The sequence below is a fragment of the Schizophyllum commune genome (assembly GCF_000143185.2).
Source record: "Schizophyllum commune H4-8 unplaced genomic scaffold SCHCOscaffold_13, whole genome shotgun sequence".
NCBI lineage: Eukaryota > Fungi > Basidiomycota > Agaricomycetes > Agaricales > Schizophyllaceae > Schizophyllum > Schizophyllum commune.
In genome coordinates this window covers 929703-950584 of record NW_026089550.1, presented here as the reverse complement: position 1 = coordinate 950584, position 20882 = coordinate 929703, and the positions used below count along the sequence as shown (strand labels likewise).

The 20882-nt window shown below is 58.2% G+C and overlaps 11 protein-coding genes across 11 annotated transcripts; 6 read left to right on the top strand and 5 right to left on the bottom strand.

Annotated features, from left to right (window-relative positions):
* Positions 1-403: 403 nt before the first annotated feature.
* Positions 404-1125, bottom strand: SCHCODRAFT_02102371 (uncharacterized protein). Its single transcript, XM_050341801.1, has one exon. It carries the CDS (start codon positions 830-832, stop codon positions 452-454), a length of 381 nt encoding a protein of 126 aa, XP_050197730.1. The 5' UTR covers positions 833-1125; the 3' UTR covers positions 404-451.
* Positions 1126-2234: 1109 nt separating this feature from the next.
* Positions 2235-2822, top strand: SCHCODRAFT_02102318 (uncharacterized protein). Its single transcript, XM_050341800.1, has 4 exons — positions 2235-2397; positions 2454-2552; positions 2603-2735; positions 2791-2822. The coding sequence occupies exons 1-3, from the start codon at positions 2310-2312 to the stop codon at positions 2677-2679; spliced, it is 264 nt and encodes an 87-aa protein (XP_050197729.1). The 5' UTR covers positions 2235-2309; the 3' UTR covers positions 2680-2735; positions 2791-2822.
* Positions 2823-2973: 151 nt separating this feature from the next.
* Positions 2974-3654, top strand: SCHCODRAFT_02517390 (uncharacterized protein; the record flags this gene model as incomplete). The annotated part of the gene is made up of 2 exons (XM_050343373.1): positions 2974-3058; positions 3107-3654. 2 exons carry the CDS (start codon positions 2974-2976, stop codon positions 3652-3654), a joined length of 633 nt encoding a protein of 210 aa, XP_050197728.1.
* Positions 3655-5288: 1634 nt separating this feature from the next.
* On the top strand, positions 5289-5983 carry SCHCODRAFT_02102315 (uncharacterized protein). The gene has a single exon (XM_003025969.3). It carries the CDS (start codon positions 5515-5517, stop codon positions 5920-5922), a length of 408 nt encoding a protein of 135 aa, XP_003026015.1. The 5' UTR covers positions 5289-5514; the 3' UTR covers positions 5923-5983.
* A 2401-nt stretch (positions 5984-8384) lies between these two features.
* Positions 8385-8632, top strand: SCHCODRAFT_02642159 (uncharacterized protein; the record flags this gene model as incomplete). The annotated part of the gene is made up of 1 exon (XM_050346263.1): positions 8385-8632. A coding segment is annotated over one exon (248 nt), but the record flags the coding sequence as incomplete, so codon positions are not given.
* Positions 8633-9270: 638 nt separating this feature from the next.
* On the bottom strand, positions 9271-10029 carry SCHCODRAFT_01165077 (uncharacterized protein). The gene has a single exon (XM_003026045.1). The coding sequence runs from the start codon at positions 9746-9748 to the stop codon at positions 9401-9403; it is 348 nt and encodes a 115-aa protein (XP_003026091.1). The 5' UTR covers positions 9749-10029; the 3' UTR covers positions 9271-9400.
* SCHCODRAFT_02102242 (uncharacterized protein) lies at positions 9602-10372 on the bottom strand. The gene has a single exon (XM_050341799.1). The coding sequence runs from the start codon at positions 10210-10212 to the stop codon at positions 9745-9747; it is 468 nt and encodes a 155-aa protein (XP_050197726.1). The 5' UTR covers positions 10213-10372; the 3' UTR covers positions 9602-9744.
* SCHCODRAFT_02642152 (uncharacterized protein) lies at positions 10312-11415 on the bottom strand. Its single transcript, XM_003026046.2, has 3 exons — positions 11302-11415; positions 10755-11249; positions 10312-10694 (listed from the first exon to the last, which is right to left on the bottom strand). Exons 1-3 carry the CDS (start codon positions 11366-11368, stop codon positions 10534-10536), a joined length of 723 nt encoding a protein of 240 aa, XP_003026092.1. The 5' UTR covers positions 11369-11415; the 3' UTR covers positions 10312-10533.
* A 164-nt stretch (positions 11416-11579) lies between these two features.
* SCHCODRAFT_02693314 (uncharacterized protein) lies at positions 11580-14136 on the bottom strand. Its single transcript, XM_050346852.1, has 8 exons — positions 13849-14136; positions 13595-13753; positions 13471-13536; positions 12571-13384; positions 12262-12503; positions 11865-12203; positions 11793-11806; positions 11580-11738 (listed from the first exon to the last, which is right to left on the bottom strand). Exons 1-8 carry the CDS (start codon positions 13951-13953, stop codon positions 11729-11731), a joined length of 1749 nt encoding a protein of 582 aa, XP_050197725.1. The 5' UTR covers positions 13954-14136; the 3' UTR covers positions 11580-11728.
* Positions 14137-14631: 495 nt separating this feature from the next.
* Positions 14632-17531, top strand: SCHCODRAFT_02591967 (uncharacterized protein). The gene is made up of 9 exons (XM_003025970.2): positions 14632-14831; positions 14907-15140; positions 15194-15307; positions 15365-15455; positions 15583-15626; positions 15681-15780; positions 15912-16412; positions 16461-17105; positions 17156-17531. Exons 1-9 carry the CDS (start codon positions 14749-14751, stop codon positions 17291-17293), a joined length of 1950 nt encoding a protein of 649 aa, XP_003026016.2. The 5' UTR covers positions 14632-14748; the 3' UTR covers positions 17294-17531.
* A 604-nt stretch (positions 17532-18135) lies between these two features.
* SCHCODRAFT_02642144 (uncharacterized protein) lies at positions 18136-20878 on the top strand. The gene is made up of 8 exons (XM_003025971.2): positions 18136-18501; positions 18550-18708; positions 18764-18829; positions 18883-19732; positions 19817-20058; positions 20143-20484; positions 20601-20614; positions 20664-20878. The coding sequence occupies exons 1-8, from the start codon at positions 18397-18399 to the stop codon at positions 20671-20673; spliced, it is 1788 nt and encodes a 595-aa protein (XP_003026017.2). The 5' UTR covers positions 18136-18396; the 3' UTR covers positions 20674-20878.
* Positions 20879-20882: the final 4 nt, after the last annotated feature.

Genomic DNA, 20882 nt, shown 5'->3' with positions numbered 1-20882 from the left:
CGAGCGAATGAGGGTCGAGTGTGACCTTGTTTTGTGTTGTGACGGTGTGTTCGAGCAAGCAAATCGATTTGCGAAAACAGACTGTACTCGCGAAAACAGTTCACAGTCGCGAGAAGCTTTCTTTGCGACGGAAAGCGGCCGCGGATCGGGCAGAAAAGGAGAAAAAAAAAGGTGGCAGCGGAGGGAAGCTACGAAGACAACGGAGGCGAATCGTGACGATGTCAGTAGAGGAAAGTCATCGTGTCAGCGGAGGCAAGTCAAATGTGCAGCGGCAACAAGTTTCGGTGACGGCGGAGGCAGCTCGAGGCGGTGGAAGCAAAATCGTCGCGTGTGTTGCGAGCGCGAGGCGAAATAAGCATTGGGACAGGGTAGAGGGTGCGATCCTCGAGGCGTGGTAGCACGGTTGAGCGCTGGCAGAGGACGAATAGGTTGCTTGGGTGATCGCATGAGATCAGTCGCATTCGCCTCGAGGATCGTGAGCTCGCGCGATGCCTCGAGGCTGACGCGCCCTGTGATGATATCTCTCGAACACGCCTCGGACACGAGGATCGTGAGGTCGCATGCGCGCGTGTAAGATATCGGGGCGTATAGCGTGTAAGATCGCGTTCATATCGTTATCAAGATGCAGGGAGGCCTGGCGGTGAGTACACGGAGCTGCGGTCAGAGCAAGTTTATTGTCGGTGAGGACAGGTCGCGACTGGCGATGAGGATCGCGCAGTTGCGAGGGCTGGGCTTGCGATCCGGGAGGAGCAGCGACGGTGCTATTCAGAGGGATGCGCGTCTCGGAGACACGGACAGCCCTTCGGAGGCTTGCATGGGCCCTCGGGGGCATGAATAGGCCATCGCAGTCTGTCCATAGGTCATCGCAGGGCGTGGATAGGTCATGGTCGTCGTAGTCCGAGGCGTGGACGATCCATTGTCAATAGGCGCAACTGAAGAGGAGCCGCTAGTGCACCATCCTGAGCAGCGGACCAGGTCAGCCTACACTTGCTCTCGGAGGGCACCGCTCGCAATAGAAAGGCCACGGGAAGCATGTTCGCGATGGCGGGTCACTCGCAATCGAAAGGTCGCGCTCGCAATAGAAAGGCTGCTATAGGTGATAGAAGCGCCCGACTAGGCGATAGGTAAGTGCTACTCGACAAGGCGATGGATGAAGACATGCGTGCGACCGATGGGGAGATGTGTGACCGTTAGTGGGCGAAGATACCCGACTAGTGGGCGAGGACACCCACTCGTGAACGAGGACGCCCATTAGTGAAGACCTTCTATCTGCAAGGTGGTCAGTAGAAGACCCAAGTCGTAACTCACTATTGCCGCACCTGTGAGGCAAGGTCATTCGGACCGCGATACAAGGCCCGCGAACGCCGAGAAGCCGCCCAGTCTGGTCCTGGTCGGAGAAGCTTCACGGCGCGGTCGCCGAGATGGGAGGGCTTCCATGAGCTGATATGTCCAGCTTCCATGCGCAGATATGTTGGGCTTCCACGCAGCTTGGCCGAGCGGCAGCGAAGGCTCTCACCGGGAAGAAGCCAGAGCGTTAAATCGCCGGGATGGACGTACATTCCCCAAGAGGGGGTCACCCATCCCCCCTCCCGCTGCCAGTGCAAAATCGATAGTTTCGCCTCACCTCGCGCGCGCGTCCCGCCACCCAGATAATCGATGGTGGCGCCGAGGCAAACACATTGCGCGGGACTCTAAACACATTGTGGGTGACCGTGCGCGGCGCTCAGGACACTGGGGAGGGCCGCGTCTGACTGAGCCGACCCTGGGCGAAGAGGTGTAAGCGCAGGCGAAGAGCCCAGGAGAAGAGTCGTATGAAGCTCGGCAGCGCGCTTATGTATACACTTTCGCCGGCGGGCGTATACGCAAATTAATTATGGCCCCATTGTGCTCCAGGCCAGGCGCCCGGTAGATGCGCTGGACGTCAGAGAGAGGAGCTTCGAGTGCGTTCGCGAAGGGAGCTGCTGGACACGACTGGGCTCGCGGCGGGCACCGCGACCGCGTCGGGTACGGTGTCATGGCATCACCGGGAAATGAATGGTAAATTTTTACGCATCAAACGTCGGTACCTGGGGCGGCGGTGCTGGGCAGAGGGCAGAGGGTGTGAGGGATGGGGGGAACGTGGTGGTGAAAGGCAAGAAGGGCGGCGCGTTTGTTTGGCGGACGAAAGAGAGGGCGATGATTGGAGGCTGAAAGGACGGGCGACGATCCAAGGAACGGGACAAGGCGCGGGCGGCGGTATGTCATCGAAATGAAAGCGGCCACGTGAAAAAGACACAGCGCGCGATCGGAGGAATCTAATTCGGGATCTGATGCATGATCAACGCAGTTTTCTACATAACCCACAACCCTGCCTCCCCTGCTTCCCTTTCCCTTCTCCGTCATCCCCGCCCCCGTTGCGTGCGTCCCCTGCGCTCCCCCCCGACGCTGCCGACGCTTACGAGCGCATATATCAGGGTTTCCCACCGAGAGCAGCGCCCCACTAGCGTGCTCGCCGCCGTCGTCGTCGATCTCGACGTCTGAGCCCCCTCCTGAGCAGTTTGCCGCCCTTGTTGGTGCGTGAACAACAAAACCTCACATTGTCTTTTTTCTTACGAATTTGCAGGCACTGCCCTTCCGCGGACGACAGAAAGCTCCCGCTCTTCTTCCTTCTGCCTCCGCCCCCTCCCCCACGACGAGTGAACCAGGCATCAAACAAACCTGGCTTTTACGCGACGCGTCTCCACTTCCCGCTTGACGTGAGCACACCCAACACACGCGCGGCGAAACATCGCCTGACTCATACCCTTCCAGGACGCAGGAGAAGAAAAGAAGTCGCGCGACAAACCCTGTTGACCGCTGACTCATTTCGCGCTGGAAGATTAGTTGGCCAAACTGATCCTGGTGCGTACACAGCGCACGCACTCTGTGCCTTTGAGTATAAAGACTGACGCGTCATTCACGCAGACATAACAGCGCACTTTAACTTGGCCCACCATGATCACCCTCCTCCCCGGCTCTACCTGCGACATCGGCGCGGAAGAATTCTCCGCGCACCGTCCGCCCTACACTCTACCATGCGGTACGCCACGCTCCATCTGCCATCGCAATATTTCTGACGTTCTTTCAGGACATGTACTCTGCCGCGCTTGTTGCGACGCGATCGTCGAGAAGAGTCCACCTCGTCTCGAACCCGTATGCCCCTTCTGCCGCGAGGCCTTCAAGGCATCCGACCCACGCGTCGTGCGGGTGGACTGGTCCGTGATGCCGCGATCCCAGTCCGTCGCGCCACCCATCAACGACAACCCGACGCGTATTCCCAGTCTTTCTGGTAACATCTGGAAGGAGCACAGTCACCCCTCGGATAACTCACGCGGGCGCCCAGAGGCCCGACAACTGGAAGACAAGGTCGCCAAGTTGGCGGCTACGAAGACCTCCGTGGAGGCGATTCAGAACCTGCTGGCGGACCTGGATCACTGGCTCCTGCACGCCAAGCGTGACAGCTCGGTAAGCGCGCATATATGCCCTTTCATCTCGATTATTCCTGACAAGTTTGCAGTCCACGTCGCTGTCCCTGTCGGCTGCGTTATTGCGCGCCATCCTCATGAACCATCTGGCACACTCCGAGGCGATGAAGCACGCGAGGACGGTGGAGGCGAACCTGAGGGGCGAGGTTGACAACGTCAAAATGTCCAACTCGAAGCTGCAGGAGGAGCTGCGCCGCACACGCGAGGAGGCGAGCTCCCTGAGGCAGGAGGTGAACTCCTTGCGCGTCCTCCACACGACGCTCTCACCCTCGAGCATCCCGCTACCCGAGTCAAGGGCGACCTCTGCACCCACGTCGGCCGCAACCTCGCCGGCGTCGTCCCCGAGTACGTCCCCGACGCCGTACAACCAGCCAACATCGTTCTTCAGCCGCATGGGCCAACACTTGTCGTCTGCGAGCGCGGCTGCACACTCCTCGCCTTCACGGTCCGCGACGCCTTCTGTCACACACACACGCTCGCACTCGCAGGCCCCTGCGCGAGCGCCGTCAGTTGTCGGCCGCACTACCTCTTCGGCGCCTTCTCGCGCAGCGACGCCGGCCGTGAGGTCGCAGACGCCCGCAGTGCGCTCGCACACACCGAGCATCACCTCCCGAAGCACCTCGCACATCCCCGTGCCGCCGATGCCCAGCCTGCCCTCGCGCTACAACACGCCCGCCCCCGCGCCCACCGCGCGCGCCAAGACGCCGGCGACCTCGACGCCCCCGCGGCCCTCCGCCCCCGCACCGTCCTCGACTCCCCTCTCGGCGTCGGCGACGCGCTCGCGGCGTCTGTCGATCCAGACGCCGACCAAAATCGGGCGCTCGACGAGCGACGAGTCGGGCGCGCACGAGCGGTGGCTGCCGACGCCGGGCCCGGAGCACCACTCGAGTGGCCCGACGCCGACGCAGCACTCGTCGACGACGAAGCACAGGTTCTCGCTGTCGCTGTCGCGGAACAACAGCCTGATGGCGACGGCGGCCGCGGCGCGCTTCAAGGACGCGCGCTCGCCGTCGGTGTCGTGAATCGGCCGCTAGCTTGTGACATGCGTGCATGCTCACTCGCTCGCCCTCTGCTTGCATCCTCATCTTCACCTTCATCTCACCCATCTACCTAATTATTCCGCAATGACCCCGCATCATCGAACTTCGTTCCGTCCCTTCCTTGCCCCGCCCCGTTGCTTGTTTGTACATACTGTACTTCGTCATTAATGTCTCTATCCCCTTTTCCCCTTTTCCTCCAGTCGCCGTTGTCGCGCTGTAGCAAAGTTTTCCCCCTTTCTTCTACATACTAGTGTTGTTCGATTTTCTCATCTTCTCCCCATTTATCTGCCCCCATTTCGATTTTCTCCGTCTCCACTTTCTATCTCCCCATCCCACTCTCCCCCGTCGCAGTGCTTTGGGGCCGCGTGGATGCCTATCGTCTGGGCGGCCCGCTCTCCTCCGCTACGTGCTCTTCCCAGCTTCGCGCTTGCTCTCTTCCCCTTTTTCACTCTCCAACACCTAATCGCGGTGGACCGCACCCCTGCGCGCGGCGACTGCGCTTTGCCAGTGTAGCGCATCCAGCGCCGCCGCCGCCCCAAAAGTTGCTTACAGTTCTGCTTGACTTATTCGGTACGGGTTATTTGGTTGCCTTCCTCTTGGGTTTTGTTTTGTTCATCGTTTTTCTTTTCTTTCTCTTTTTAGACGACTGCCTCCTCCTTCGAGTGCTGTCCACCGCACCGTCTCCTTGCCTCGGCGATACCACGAGCCCCGGCTATACCACACCCACGACCCTGGCTGCACGGCTGTTCCGCGCGGACTATGTGCGCCACACACCCCGACTGCACTGCAAAAACCTCCGCGTTGCACGACCTCGTCTGCAACGCGCCGCATAACCTCGTCTGCGACGCGCCGCACGACCATGTCGCATCGCACGCCACACAGCCTGCAGTCCCGGCGATACCACGGGCCCTCGCCCGCCCCCCTCAGCTATACCATCATCACTGCTGGACTGGCTACTACGGATCTTCTAGATGTTCAATGACTTATTCTTTCATCGCCTATTTTCCGCTTCCCCTGTAGCATCTATTTACTTTTCTCCCCTCATACTTGTTTATTTGGCGGGAGGTGGTCGTCTTCGGGTGGCCACCGCTTGCCTTCATCCTCATGCGTCACCATGGTCCTCCCCGCCATGGCTCACCATCATCATGACCTCCCTCATCTGCATGCATTCCTCATCGACATGCATCCCTACCTATACCTCACGCTCACCTTACGCACATACCGGATGGTCTCCTCACTACATACCCAGGAGGACGCGCATCTGCCTTCGCCTTACGAATTTGCTTACGAGTTCATGGACTGGTTACGATGCTGGTGCCCTACTTACGCTTCACTTGGGCACGGTACTTACGTTGGATGAATTGACGACTTTGACATGATCTTCCTGGTTTGACCTTGGTTTGAGATGACGAGAGGCTGAGCCGATGCCATGGAATATACCAGGATATACCATTGCGCGAAGCTCCCAGACTCGATAAGCGCTGGCTGCGCCAGCAGCGCCCTAGCTCGTCCAATCCAAAACTTTGTGCTGCGCGGCTGTAGGACTTGAGGAGCTCGGCGCACTGGTGCCGCCGAAGTGGCGTTCCGTTGTTATCTGTGCTTTGAGACTTAAGTAAAGGGCTCGCCGCTGGCGTTGTAACCAAGCAAGGTCTGCCTTTTGCAGCAGAGGCCTGAAAGTAGTTTCAAACCTTTTAATGCTGCTTTGGGACGTGCGAGCTGACAGGGACCTTAGGCTCTACAATCCACCGACGTCTAGTGCATGGACAATCAACTTTGAGGCGCTTGCTTGTCCTTGTTTGTCCATCGGTCGGTCTACCACGTTCAATGAATGTGAGCGGAAGGTGCACCTACCGTGTTTCTCAGTATTCGGTACATGCTGTTGCAGGCTAAATCTCTGACTGAATTACCCTGAGACTGTAGAGTCGGCAGGGCGAGCGCTGTTCTCGGCCGTGGCCGCCGTGCTGCCTGCTATGCCGACAGCGAGCTGTGGTTATGATAGATAATGTGCTGCCACTCTTTCAAATGAAGTAATCCGCGCATGTGTACGTCTTTTGGGGGTTCAGGACTTTCAAAGGGGGCAGGCGTTTATGAGCAAGAAAGGAAGTTGGGAGCAGGTGGATTCGAACCTGCGGTCTTGGGCACAATGAGTTTGGCCTTGTTTACTCAGGACAAGATTCCCACGGCAATTAAAGGGCGCAAGAGCCCTAGACAAGCTAGGGGATCCCCGATACACCCGCGGAACGGATGTATCGCGCGCGCGCGGGACGGAAGTTGAAGTTGAAATTGATGGCTGCTTTGTGGGTCCGCCCCGGCAAGCGCCGACATCCCACAACTCAGGCTCGCGTATTGCAACAGGGACTGGACAGCTGCGGCGGCATCACGGCAGAGCTTTGCCGGTGATCGCCGGCATTGAGGCACCCCCAACTGCCTCTCGGGGACATCAAAGTCGTGATGGCGGGCTCTGATGCGCCCTCGTCGGCGACGTCGGCGACGGCGGACGCATTGTGCGCGATGAAGACCTTGTATTGTCATCAGTCCAATCCACATACTCTACCACATATTCGGCATGAGTGAAGGGACTGTTTGCCATCACCTTATGCTGTACGCCAGGTTCAAATCAAAACGATAGTTCACGTCGCTTACTGGAATCCTAGCGTAGGGCCTTCGAGCCAGGCAATTCCCTCCCTGCTGCTTGTAACCCTCATCGCCACGCTGCTTGCTCCCCTGCCCTCGCGCGCACCTCCCTCGGCTGCCTTCTTTCTAGTCACCACCGAGATCGCTGACAGATGACAGTGACGATCACGCTGCCCAACATGATGGCGGCGCAGCCAAATGACGCCCGCGGGCGATGCGCGCGAGGAGGGGGGAGGGGGGGGTGCGTGATTGGGTCCCGCGCTCATGCTGGTTACTGACAATGCTTTTCCTGCTAAAATGCGAGGGGAGCCTACAATCCAGCACCGGTCGGGCGGGGTGATTTTGGCCCGCCCACTACATACTTACATTGCCCTCAGAGCACACCTGAGGGCGCGAGCACCTCATCTAGGCCGCGCTACGCGTCCTAGATGGGTTTGTTGCGGGTTCTATCACCATGCCGCCACCGCCGTGTCTCGCGCGGGTCCGCTGACAAGGTAATCAACCCCATCCCCATCGCCTACCCCCTCCCTTCACCTTTACCCCACAAGCGTAGAATCGCCTTTCTGTTGAGTCTTCGCGTCATAAGCGATGTCCTTAGCGCTCTGGGGCTGTCCTCAGCAGGCGCCGCGCCCTCAACAGGGTATCTTGTACCCATCCCCTCCCCTCCCTCCCCCGCGCTGCTACGTGGCCGCGGCGGACGCATCGTTCGATGCGTACGCGCGAGCGTAGCTCGGGATGATTCCTCGATTTCCTCCCTCCTCATTTTACACGCTTTATAGCCCTCGCAAGCGGCAGGAGAGCGCAATCGGCGCGAGCAGAATTGTCGCTCGCGCTTTTTTCGTGTTTCTTCAGTTCATCCCCAATCCCCCTATGTATATCCATTGATACAGGATATATATATATTGGTCTCTGTTCTCTATCCCTTTTCGCGCTCGATACGTCCCGCAGCGGCACCACGTCGCGCGCTGACGACGCATCGCGCGGGGCCACGTAGCGCGGGTGTCGCGTCAGCACGTCACGCGGACCGCCCGCGCAGGCAGGCTACGCGCGAGACGCGTCGCGACTGCTCTGCTCTAAGTACGGCTGCATGGTATCGATGAGCCCAGTGCCACGTTCAACGATGGCCACAATTCTCTGAAACTCTGATGTCATTTCACAGATCTTCGAACGACAGTGGTGCCCGTGCGCCATGGTAAGGGTAATCTTCATGGTTTCTGATGTTCTAGCCTGGGCCATATACATGGGTATTGGTGGGTGTGATGCTGTTTTCTTGACAACTTTTTACAACGCGCACAATGGGTCCGCCGTCGCCGACGTCGCCGACGAGGGCGCATCAGAGCCCGCCATCACGACTTTGATGTCCCCGAGAGGCAGTTGGGGGTGCCTCAATGCCGGCGATCACCGGCAAAGCTCTGCCGTGATGCCGCCGCAGCTGTCCAGTCCCTGTTGCAATACTCGCGGGAGAAGTCCAGCTCCTCCTCGAGGCGACCGTGAGCTCATCGAGACGCCCATGAACTCTTTGACGGTCAGTTGGATTCGGAGATGCTGGGACCGGAGCCTAACGCTTCCCTCTTTGACTTGTGATATGATGAGCATGACACCTACTCGTACGTAGCCACAGTGAGCCAGCTCGGACGATGCACCCGCGATGTGGCACAGCCTGAAGCCTTTCATTGTCTCCCGATTTCACAACTCGGCCGCATCGACTGCTTCGCGCTCATCGATATGAAGTCGGCTGGTGCTACGATGGGCTGTGGGCGCTGTGGGCGCATGCCGAAGACTGCACGCGCGCGCTAGGAAGAAGGGGCGACAGGCGCACTAGGAAGGCACTATGCGCAATCCGGAGACATCTTACGCCATGGATAACCGGAGCTTGCGCTTCGCGAGACAAGGACTTGTGTGCGCGATGAGGATGAGGATGAGGATAGGCCGGATCTCGCGCCAACGCGTCGTGCGCGCGTTTGTGGCACCGAATGTAGCGGATGTGGGCGAGCCAGGTCTCTGGCTGCGTGAGAAATTCCGCTAGTCAGGCAACATGAGTATGCTTGATGAATTTGAGAAGCTTTAGATATGGTCGAGCAGTTTTGAACTTGTTCATGAGCAGTCAAAATTATTCCTGGAGGCTCGGGATGCGCATCGATGTCGGGATCGGGCTTTACTCGAGGGTCAGGAGACCAGACCTAGACTATACAGTCAATGCCGTCAGTCCATGCAGTCGCGCCGCTAGCCTACGCAGTCTACCCCAAGCCGATAGCACACCCGATGACCTGCGCTTGACCTGACTAGAAGACGCGCCGCTGCAGTGATCCGGTGGCTGCTTCGCATTGTGGACCTGGGGCTGCGTCTCGCTGTCCAGTGTCTGCATCTTGTTATACAGTGACTGCATCTTGCTGTCCGGTGGTCACTTCGCGCTATGGAGTGGGAAGCTACGCCGACATGTGCATCGCGAAGTAAGGTCCTCGGGTAGAAGCAAGGTCCCGAGGGGGGGAAGCAAGGTCCCGAGGCGGAAAGCAGGTTCCGCTCCATGGCGCGAAGCTGACATGCGCGCAGGTCATGGCTTGCGAAGGTCATGGCTTGCGAAGAACATGATTTGGGACCTGGACCGGACTTGGCAGTCGCCGTCTATCATGAAGTCGCGAACGCTGGAGCATGGATTTGCGAGCCATGATACGAATGCGAAGCTTGGAGAGCAGGTGTTTGAGCAATGGGATGAGATGGGAGGCAGTGAGGTGCGTGGTCAGGGAAGCTACCACACCCCAACCCGAAGCGCTAAGATGACCCGGCCGGGTGCAGGGAGGCGAGTCGGGTGCAGAAAGACGAGTCGGGCGCAGGGAGACAAGTCGGGTGCAGTTATTGTTCACGAGAAGGGGTAAAGCGCACCCACTGACAAGTCCTGGGGCGTCATGCACGAGAAGAGCTGAGTGTGATCCACGAGAAGGGCTAAAGCGCGCCCCGTGAGGGTGCGGCGTGGCATGGGATGGGATGGACCAGGGCACGAGATGAGATGTAGCATGACACGGGATTGGAGGTAGCATGGCACGAGATGGGAGGTAGCACAACGCTGAGGGGGTAGAAGGTCGATGTTAGGAAATGGTAGGGCACAAGGTACGCTCGGGATATGCGCAATGACGGGATGAGCGAAGAACTTCGTTTGATTGCTGTGTTCGTCCCGATACAATGGCGTACAATGGTCACTGGTTCGTCGTATGTCCTACAGCGATGTCGATCAGACCTGCGATGATCAGGGCCAGTCCCACGGCGACGAGAATCTGACCTATGACCGTGACGATCTGTCTTTCGACGATGTTGATCTGCCCTCGATGGGCGAGGTCAGACCTACGCCGAAGCGGTCGGCCCTACGACGATGCGGTCGGCAGGTTCCCCTGCGCGATGCACGGATATACGCGGTATAGCTCCCAGAGGCGTTCTTCCTCGATGGATATTCCCGAAGCCGCTGCTGCGCGATCGACAGCAGACCGAACGCCTTCGGACCGGGTATGTGTGGGCTGTGCGAATTCTAGCGGCGATGCCACCCATAAGCCATCGAAGATACAAACATACGCTACAGACGCCTCACCATGCACAGCCAGGTACTCCGGCACGACCTGCGCCTCTGGACCCGCTGCGACGGTGAGCCCGGTCTTCAGGTGGTCGATGCAATGGAAGGTCCGCGTGCGGACCCAGCCGTCCACGGCGCGCAGGGACGCCACCACCTCCGCCGTCCACGCCTTCACGGCCTCCGCATCCGCAGATATCCCGTGCGTGATGAGGCCTCTGCTCGGATGGTCACTGTAGTCCATGGACGACGTCAGCGGTGAGGGACCGGAGTCCTCCAGCGCCTCGTAGGTGCGGCGGTCGAGGAGGGCGAGGCGCTTGACGAGGTCGGCTTCGCGCGGGCTGCGGTTGGCGCGTAGGCGCGTGTACTCATCCTTCTGGAAGGTCGATGTGTCGTCGATATCGTAGAGGGCGAGCCAGGTGGGGGTGAGGGCGTCGTAGGCGGTGTAGCGGGCGCCGTTGAGGAAGGATTTGAGGTGGTTGAGGCGAAGGGGAACGTGTTCATTGTTGTACCAATCTATAATACCTTGAGCTTCGACTGAATCTCACCGGAACGGAACATCGCGAACCTTGGAATTCGTCCTGAGTTACCTCCTTCCCGGGCTCGGATGCGACGGCGAGAAATCCTGCAGGCATGACTGACTTCCGGATTGTTTACTGTATCTTATCGAGGGAGATTGTCGTGGTCCTCAGCAAGAATGGCAAGAATAGCAATGATGAGTCCCATGACTGTCGATCCTCGTGAGTGATCCCGGAAAGTTCAACTCGGCAAAACCCGGCCTTGTGCGTGTCCAATATTGGACGATGACCTGCCGGTCCCGAATTCGCCGTGTAAAGGAGCCAGGAGCTCAAGTATGCGGTTCAGATGATATGTGAAGACCAAATGACATCCCAGCTTTATTCTTCACAACATCTCTGTACCCTTAAGTATCGTGTTGTTAGACTTTCGATTCATGCCCACGTACTCTGTGCTCGATGCTAGTCCCCATAGCGCGATTAGTGCTCGCTGTTAGTGAATTAGCTGTGCCGCCCCCTACAAGCCGTCCACAAAACGACTTACCACATGTTGAAACCCTGAAAACAAGGCATCAATCAGCTTTTTTCATACAAACCTTCGCACAACCCCACTCACCATCGAAAACAGACCATCGCCTTCCACAAAATCCCCCTGCTCTTCGTCCTGCCTCACCGACCTCTCCTTCATCAGCTCCTCCCTGATCTCCAGCGCCTCCGCTTTCGTCATGATTCCCTCGACCAAGTTCGCTTGGACGTCCAGTAACTCCAACGGCAGAGTGGACAGCCTGCTTCTCTCGTCGCTCTTCGCCGTATGGAGCGTGTGCTTGAGCCAGTCTTCTTGTTGGGGGGCGATGTCGGTGGCAGATGGGATACGCCGCGTGGGGTCGACGAGGAAGAAGACAATGATCTTGCGCACGCCTAGCTTGGTGGGGTCTGCGAGTGCGAAGGGGGAAACCTAAGCCGAAGTGGGATTGGGCGTCAGATGTAAGCGTAGCAAGGGCTCGAGTACTCACCTTATGCTGGAACAAATTAGGAAACGCAATACAGCGCCCTTTCTTCGTCGGCACGCTCCCGATCTCCTGCACGCACGGCCTGTCCCGCTCTAGACGGTACAGCGTCATCATGCAAAAGACATCGTCCTGCCGGTGGTATAGCGGCTCCGACGTCGCCTGGCGGAAGGCGAGGGTCGTGTCCTGGATGTTGTCTGAGTCGTAGTAGTAGATGAACGTCGAGACGATGCGCTCGTTCCACATTCCTACAAAGTTCGGCATTAAGAGAGTTCATGTCCAGTCGAGGTAAAAGCGCTCAGAACCACCACTCACCCTCCACATGCCATGTCCCCCCAGGATACGCGGGCTTCTCCGGCGTCAGCACGATATTCGCCAACTTCGTGATCACCTGTATCGTCCGGCCCTTCAAGCTGAATGTCGTCTCCCCCCTCCCCGCCAGCCCCCCATCGTACTCCTTGGGCGCATCCGGCAGCGTCATCGGCTGCCTGGCATACCACGCATCCCTGCGCGCCCGATATGTCTCCCAATCGTCTTCGTCATCCTCGTCTTGTAAGCGCTCCGGCTCGTTCTTGCTCCACACGCACTCCAGCCCCTTCCGCGCCCCAAGCCCGCTCTCGTTGCGCACCACCGGGCCCAGGCGCATAGGCGGCTCCCCGCGCCGCAGGTCGCTCAGCACGCGCTCCCACAGCGGTACTGCGCGCGCCATGACGCGTTCGATGGCGGGAACGAGGCGCGGCGCGTGCGCGGGCGGGACGTTGTTGATGTACTCGCTCGCGAGCTTCACGCTCCCGTCCGCGCGCACCTCGAAGTCGGATGGCAGCCACTGGAAGCGGGAGGAGGCGTAGCCCTCGAGGACCTCCGCGTCGTGGGGGCCTTTGTCCAGGATGGGGTCCGGTGGCTCGAAGGGGGCGATGGAGCCGTCGGGGTGTCTTCCGAGCGTCTTGCCATACACCAATGGGTAGAGCGAGGGGTGCACCAGGTCGAGGACTTGCTCGTTGGACCCGGGGTGCCAGTCTTTCTCAGCATCGGGGACGTCTTCGAGCGGCTTGACGGCGGCTTCGAGCTCAGCGCGGACATTGTCCGGAATGAGCTTGTCGGAGCGCCATATACAGTCGTATGGACCGCACTGGGGTTGAGTAGAAGGGACTTGTCAGTGACCGTGGCTTGTATTTTAAGAGAATGAACAACGAAAGATATATGGCTACAACATACCTCGATACCCGCCTCCTCGTCCCGGAGCTGGGCATAGCCCTCCAACTCACCGAGCGTGTACTTAATCTATCCCGAGATCCAATCTCAGCGCAGTATCCTCACCTGTGCGGATGAACCAACATACCATATTGTCCGACAGCCGCCACCGCTCCTCCTCACTCGCTTGCTGGGCCTTCGCCTCCTCGAACCACTTCTTCCTGATATCAGAATCCTTGGCCTTGCGCCACCACTCCGGCTTCTCGCGCAGCGTGGCCGAGAGCTGGTACATCTTCAGCTCGAGGATCTAAGGGTAGCGATAAGCACGTATACAAAGGTGGCAAGTATGTAGTCAATTTTGAGTTGGAAAAACAGAGAAGAGAAGGCACACTACCCACTCACCGCTCGCGGTGCCCACGTTCCCTGAGGCTCCTCCATGTTGTATGAGCGATCCACGAAGGGATGGGGGAATTCATCCTCTTCGTACTGCTTTCCGTCGTCAGACATGGTGAAGATTCGTCCAGCGGATGTACTGTAGAAATTTCTTGTGAAGAAGGTCACGGTTCAAGACAAGGAATGATGTTTTTATAGAATCCGTCGCCGGCAGAGTAAGCCCCGGTCATGAGTCGTACGTACTCAAGGCTATGTTCGATGTTTGAGAGACGATGGTGCGTCCGCAATTGAATGAACTTCCGTCGCCGACTCGGTACGACGGTCGACACGCGTCTCCGAGTTCCTGGACCCTGGGGGCGACGCGACGAGTCACAATCATGTGACACGTGAGCGTCACGGTTCGACTTCGGCTCCGAAGCCACGGCAACGCATGCAGCTCAGAAATCAGAGGTCCGATTCACAACATAGTACATCGCAACATAGCAGGTACAAATTCAACACATTGAACCACACATCTCCCGATCGCGGATAGGTACACCTTCATGTTCATTTTCCGCTGAGTACTACGGCGAGCGACGGCGATGATGTCCTAGTTGGAAGTCTCAGGCGTACCCGAGAGCCTTCAGCGCATGCTTCGTCCCACGCTCTTTCGCATCGCTCGCCGTCTGCCCGAAGGCCGTGATGCCATGACTGAAGACCCTCTTGAGTGATACCGGGAAGCTCGACCTCGGCGAAAGCCGTGGGACGCCACAAACTCAGATCCACGTGCGATGTGACCTTTTGCTTCCGTCCGCCATCGACATCGCAGGTTGAAGCTGACTCTAACAACGAGGCTCGCTCAGGGCATATGACCGTGTCGAGAAGGACATTTTGAGCGCAGTCGATGAGCGAACCTGGATTCTCTGGATTATGAGCATCGTTGTGGGGATGATTCGACGAGCATTGACATGCAATGGCCGGCTTTTCCCAAGACATAGGATTGCGTTGTTCCGGTGAGTACAAGTTCCTAGGTCCACACTCAGGTGTATCAAAAGAGACTACTGATATATATACTATTTCATCTTAAGGACATACGCATGTTCGCACCTTTCGGAGGAATATGTGGCGCAGAATCGTCCACCGACTCGAGGGCGGCGCAAGACAAGACTGCTAAAAAGGACGCCAAGAACGCCTACAAGCAATCAGTCGGACGACGTCTCCAAGCTTATGGAGAAAGTTCACGGCCTGGAAAAGCAGTTGGCGTCGATGGCTGGGCCAGTCAGGAGCGCGGCTGGTGAAGAGTCGAAAACGGGCGAATCTGAGTAAGGAACTATGGAAGTTGAATGGCGCAAATTCACTAATTCCTTCGACGCAGCTTTCCGCCGCTCCCCCTCATCCAGTCAAATGAGATCTACCATCGCGTGTTCACGAATAAGATGCGCATGGGAGGGCTGCAGATGCCTCGTCCGCCAGCACATACGAATGCGATGTGAGCTTCAACGTTACGAACTCATGCCGATCCTCAGTTTTACGTACGTTTATACAGATATCAATCCCTCGGCGACGCCATCGTCAGCCTGCTCGCCTGGGATTACCTCGCCGAGTACCTTCCGAACGTCAAGTTTATGTCGTTGCATGTGAGATGATTTCTCTTTCTTTAGTCTATGGAAAACTCCCTTCCGAGACGCGCCCTTTCCTTTAGGGGCCCGTAATCCCTTCCCTCCACTACGATAACACGAGAATACCTGACTGACCCCTAGACAGATTCTGAAAGGCGACCTGGCGTCGAATCGGTTTTTGGGCTCTTTGTGCGTTGACCTATAACCCGATACACTCCTTTTCTGCATCTAACGCACACGCAGAGCGGTCAAGTACAAGCTGCACCGCTCGCTCACGTTGGACCCGGGGTATCAGCTTGTCGACGGGCTGGATGAGCATAAGATTCATGCGGATCTGTTCGAGGTGAGGTTTGGCTTTGCTCGGTCCCCAGCGGACTCACCACATCCCATCATCCCCACTCCATACATGCCCCCCTTCTCCATCCTATCCTCCCACCCCATCGCTTTACTCACCATATCCCGCCCACCCCCAAGGCCTACGTCGGCGGCCTCTACTACGACCAAGGGCTGGACGCTGTCCGCGAGTGGCTCCGGCCGATCTTCAAAGCTGAACTCGAGCGCGCGTTCGAGCTGAGGAAGAAGCAGGATCCGGGGTTTGGGGAGGAGAGCATGATGGTGCGGTATACGAATGACTCGCCGTGGAAGAGGCGGTTTGGGAGGCGGGTGAGGGTGGAGGAGAAGGTGGGGATGGGGGTGGGAATAGGCTCGAGTACGGGGGCAAGAGGCCCGAGTACGGAGGCAAGAGGCCAGAGTGATGAGAGGGGGGAGAATAGAGTGAAAGAGAACGTGGAGGGAAGTGTGAGGGAGGAGAGGGACGAAGAGACGCCACATGGGTATTTGTTGCCATTGGATGTGTTGGAGAAGCGGTTGGCGGGGACGAAAACCGAGGGCGGAGACGGTGGAGAGTCTGCGACACCGAAGCCGCAGCCGTCGCAGATTCGTGCGGAGGCGATGAAGGCGGCCATGGAGCAAGAGGTACGATTCATACAAGTTTGTAGACGGGAACTAATGAAAACGGAGCAGGGCGTAGAGAACATCAATCCTTTGTACGAGGCCTCAGAGGACTCCCCGGACTATGCTATGCATATGGCTGGCCCTGCGTCCTCTTCGTCCATGCAGCATGATCCAGAGCGCCTTCCTGCCATTGATGTGCCCCTACCCGATCCGGACGTCGTCTACTCCTCTAGCGCACCTGCACATGAAATAGTCCTGGACTCAGAGCCTTCCTCCGGGCTCGAGTTCATCGACTCCTCGGAACACGACGATGCAGAGATCCCAGCTTCGACCTTGATCGACCCCGTCCCACCACCCGATATCATCAGTCATGCACCCGCCGATTCCGCCAGACGCCTGATATACAAGCGCCATTTCCTCGTGACCCCTGACTTCGAAAACTGGCTCGACACGGTTATCGGGCCCGACGAGAAATTCCGCTGCGTCCTCCTCCTCTTCGGCGGTGTCCCGCGCGCCGTGGGCGAGGGTGAGACGCTGCGGAGGGCGTCCGAAAATGCGGCGCTGCTGCACTCGCCCCTGGCGGCAAGCGCGCAGGAGGCGTTGCGGGAGTTGTGCACGCGCGAGGATGTGGAGTTTATTGCAACGAACTGGAGGGGCGCGCTATGGATGGTGAATGGGGATATGTACCGGCAGATTAGTCGGGCGACGGCTTATGTGGGTGGTTCGATGCTGACGAGGGTGCGGAATACTGACTGCGTTGACAGTTTGGCGAGAGCACGTACAAGTGGGCGACGTCGGTCAGGCTTGACCAGACGCGAATCATTACGGCGTTTGGACAGACGGCGAGCGATGCTAAGGAGCGCGGGGCGAAGCATGCGCTCAAGGCCCTCGGGTACGCCTGAGGGTGGCTCACAGGCGACTCAGAGCTATCGGCGGAGATGAACATATGAAGGTGTATTTCTCAGTGTTTTGGATATCTGTGTGTGGAACAATGTGTTTGCTCTGTACTTGCAATTGCGATGCAACATGTTATGCGTGTAATTAGTCTAGCCTGCTCCCTGTCTTGGTACCTGCAGAAAAAGCTTCACCTGCGCTGCAGTGGCACCGTAGCCGAAAACGAATCGTGACACTCACGCATCACCTGGTCGTGACTCGTCGTGGACGCGCGCGTGTTGGTTGTCGCTCCCAGCCGGCGACTTAGGTCCACTCATGTGCGGAATCGCCGTGCACCTGGTAATCATATGCTGAAGCGCCGCGCGCCTTCCCAGACATCTAACATAGCCCTGCGCACGTAGAACTCATGACCGGGCCTGCAATGCAGCTGCAGGCGCTCCTTGTCCTGGATTGTGACCTTCACCATACGAAGTATCTCAGAAATCTCTCTAGCACATCCGCCCGAAGGCTCCTCACTGTGCCTGACAAAGGAAGTAAGTATGAAGAAGATCAATTCCCGCATCCCTTTGTGGATCGCTCGTACAACAGGGAGGAGCATGATTGGGGGGAGTGACTGATCACTTTGCAGTGAGCACTGGCTAAGGAAAACGGAATAAGTGCAGGGGATGTGCGAAGATACTGTTGAGTAATAACCTAGGATTACCATCTGGTCTTCACGCTATCGGCCTGCTCACTTGACACATTGAGGCGGGGAGCCCTTCGTCGTCGGACGGAGCCGAAAACGAACTGTGACAGCCACGTGCATTGATGTGACTCCACGCGTTCGCAGGCGAACGCGCGCGTCCTCGTTCCGGGCGACTCAATTTCGGAAGCGCACTCTGGCAAACCTCAGGAACAGCACGCAACAGAATCTCTGCATACAACGCAACCCTGAGTAGGGCGGACTCATCCTTGGCGCGATCGTACCTTCGAGCGCCCATATAAAGGTCATGCGCGAGCAGTGTCTTACGCAGACCTCATCGGATACTTCTCATCCCGAGCCCGCTGGGATTTGGACCAGCTGTCGTTGATACCAGTCCCCTCAAGTACAAGTGGTCACTGATACACCGCCATGACGGAGGCCGCGAAAACTGCATACGAGCCAGAGTTCCCGCACCCCTTCGTTGATCGCTCGCAGTACGATGAAGAGCCCAAGGGGACGTGGGCACCTCGGGCGGTGCGTGGTCGTCGTACCTCCTTGCGCGATTATTGATACATATCGCAGATCCTCGAGTTGAGGATGTATCAGTTGTCTGCGACGCTGCGCGAGAAGCCTGAGTGGTGGCGCAAAGCCAGGGACCCCGAGATCAGGCAGAAGTGGTTCGAGGAGGTGAAGGCACAGCAGGAGAAGGAGGAGAAGCGGTGGCGCTTGTCCGATAACATGGTAAGCAAACGTCTTGAAGATGTGCAAATGGGCCGCTAACGCTCGATCGGTGCAGATCAACTACACGCTTGGTGAGCTGCAGGACTACGCCCAGCTCCGGGATGAGGAAACGGGGATTGAGGTGCGTGGATATATGCGGGGCGTTCTACGTGTATAGCTCACAAGCACACGCAGTGCGGCCCTTACGAGTGCATCTGGCGCTCCGACAAGCTCATCTCTGACGAACTGCGCGCCGCCCTCCGCGCCGCCGTCGCGCCCCTCGAAAACGTTCCCGAAGAACAGAAGGACTGGCACCCCGGCTCCAACAAGCAAGTCCTCGACCTCGTGCACCCCTCGCTCTATCCCTTGGTCTACGGCAAGACACTCGGCAAGCAGCCCGATGGCTCGATGGGGACCTTCGCTCCGCCCTCGCCCTCCGCCCATAGCCCGGGCGACCCGGCCGTGGAGTATGGCCTGCGGGACGCGGAGGTCCTGCGCAGCTACATCTCCCCGCGCTTCCAGTGGCTGCCGTCGGATTTCGAGGTGCGAGAGGATGGGAGCGTGCGCCTCGCGTCGCCGTACATCAATAACGTCCCGCCGGAGCACGCAAAGCAGCTCGTGCCTGTCCTTGAGCGCGTCGTCGCGCGCGCGGTGCCGCTGTGGGAGCGCGTGCTGGGCGATCTGCGGCGCGGGGAGCCGAAGATGCGGCTGGGGCCCGTGCTGGAGAGCAAGAGCTGGTACGGGGCGAGCAAGGGGCTGGACTGCGTGTGGAGGGACGGGGAGCCGGAGGATCCGCCGGAGGACGATGAGTACTACGCGTATTACTCCCTGGAATGGGAGACGTATAAGGCGCGGAGGGACGCGTGGTTCGCGGGCAAGCCGATGGCGCTGCCGGAGGCGCCGGGGGAGTATGATGGGAAGCTGGTGGAGAAGAGAGAGGTGTTTGGGTTGAGGGGGAGGGAGATTCAGGTGATCACCAAGCTGGCGAATATTGTGTTGGGGCCGGGCAATCCGGCGTACCCTGGGGGAACGTGGCATGTGGAAGGTGTGTATCGTTTCTGCTCATCCTAACCGTTCTTTGACCATCTTCAATCGTCACTCGTGAGGAACTGACGTGCGCTCATCACAGGAATGTGGAACGAGCGGATTGTGTCCACCTTCATCTACTACTACGAGTCCGAGAATATCCAGGATACAACACTCGCATTCCGCCAGGCGACCGCGGAGCCATTGTACCACCGGCAGGACGATGTCTTCTGCATGTGGACGCTCTACCGCATGGAGCGGGACCGGCCGTGCGTGCAGGATATAGGGAGCATTCAGACGAAGGAGGGCCGCTGTATAGCGTTTCCCAATTTGTTCCAGCATAAGGTGGGTTCAGTTCTGGACCCGTCCGTATAACTCCTCATGTTTCCAAACGTATCTGCGCTTGTATACTAATCATACCGCGCAAAGGTTTCGCCCTTCGCCCTCACCGACCCCACCAAGCCCGGCGTCCGCAAGATCCTCGCCCTCTTCCTCGTCGATCCGACCCGCCCCGTGCCCTCCGCCACCGACATCGCCCCGCAGCAGAAAGAATGCATGCAAGAAGCCCTCTACGGCGCGCAACTGTCTCCAACCAACCGCCTCTCTACCCTGCCGACGGAGCTCATTAGCACGATCGAGGCAGACTTGACGCCGGGGATGATGTCCCGGGAGGAGGCGCTGGCGATCCGGGAGGAGCTGATGGCGGAAAGGTCGGTCAAGAGGGATGAGGAGGGGGAGGTGCTGGAGAGGGATGGGACTTTGTTTAGTGGGGTGAGTGGGCGGTTTATGTTTGGGGTGGTTGCGTCGAATTCGGCGTGGTCGCGTCAAGTTCGGTGTGGTTGGCGGTGTGTTGTGCTGGAAGCTGATTTTTTTTTCGTCGTTGGCAGGGTTTTAATATGTGGTGAGTTATGTTGGTTTTTGTAGTGGCAACGTAGCTCATATGCCATCAGTGAACACTGACTTCGTGAGCTCAAGCCTCAGAGTCGGTAACGCATTCCCTATGAAACGTTGCAACTCGTGTACTTGAAGAACCTCGCTCGTTATACGGCGATGAATAGCCCCTTTTAGAGTGACACTGACTCAACCAATCCTTGACACTAGTGAACCTGCTTCGATCATTTCTCCCTCAACGAAGGCATAGGTCAATGATTGGAGTTCTCCCGGCTCTC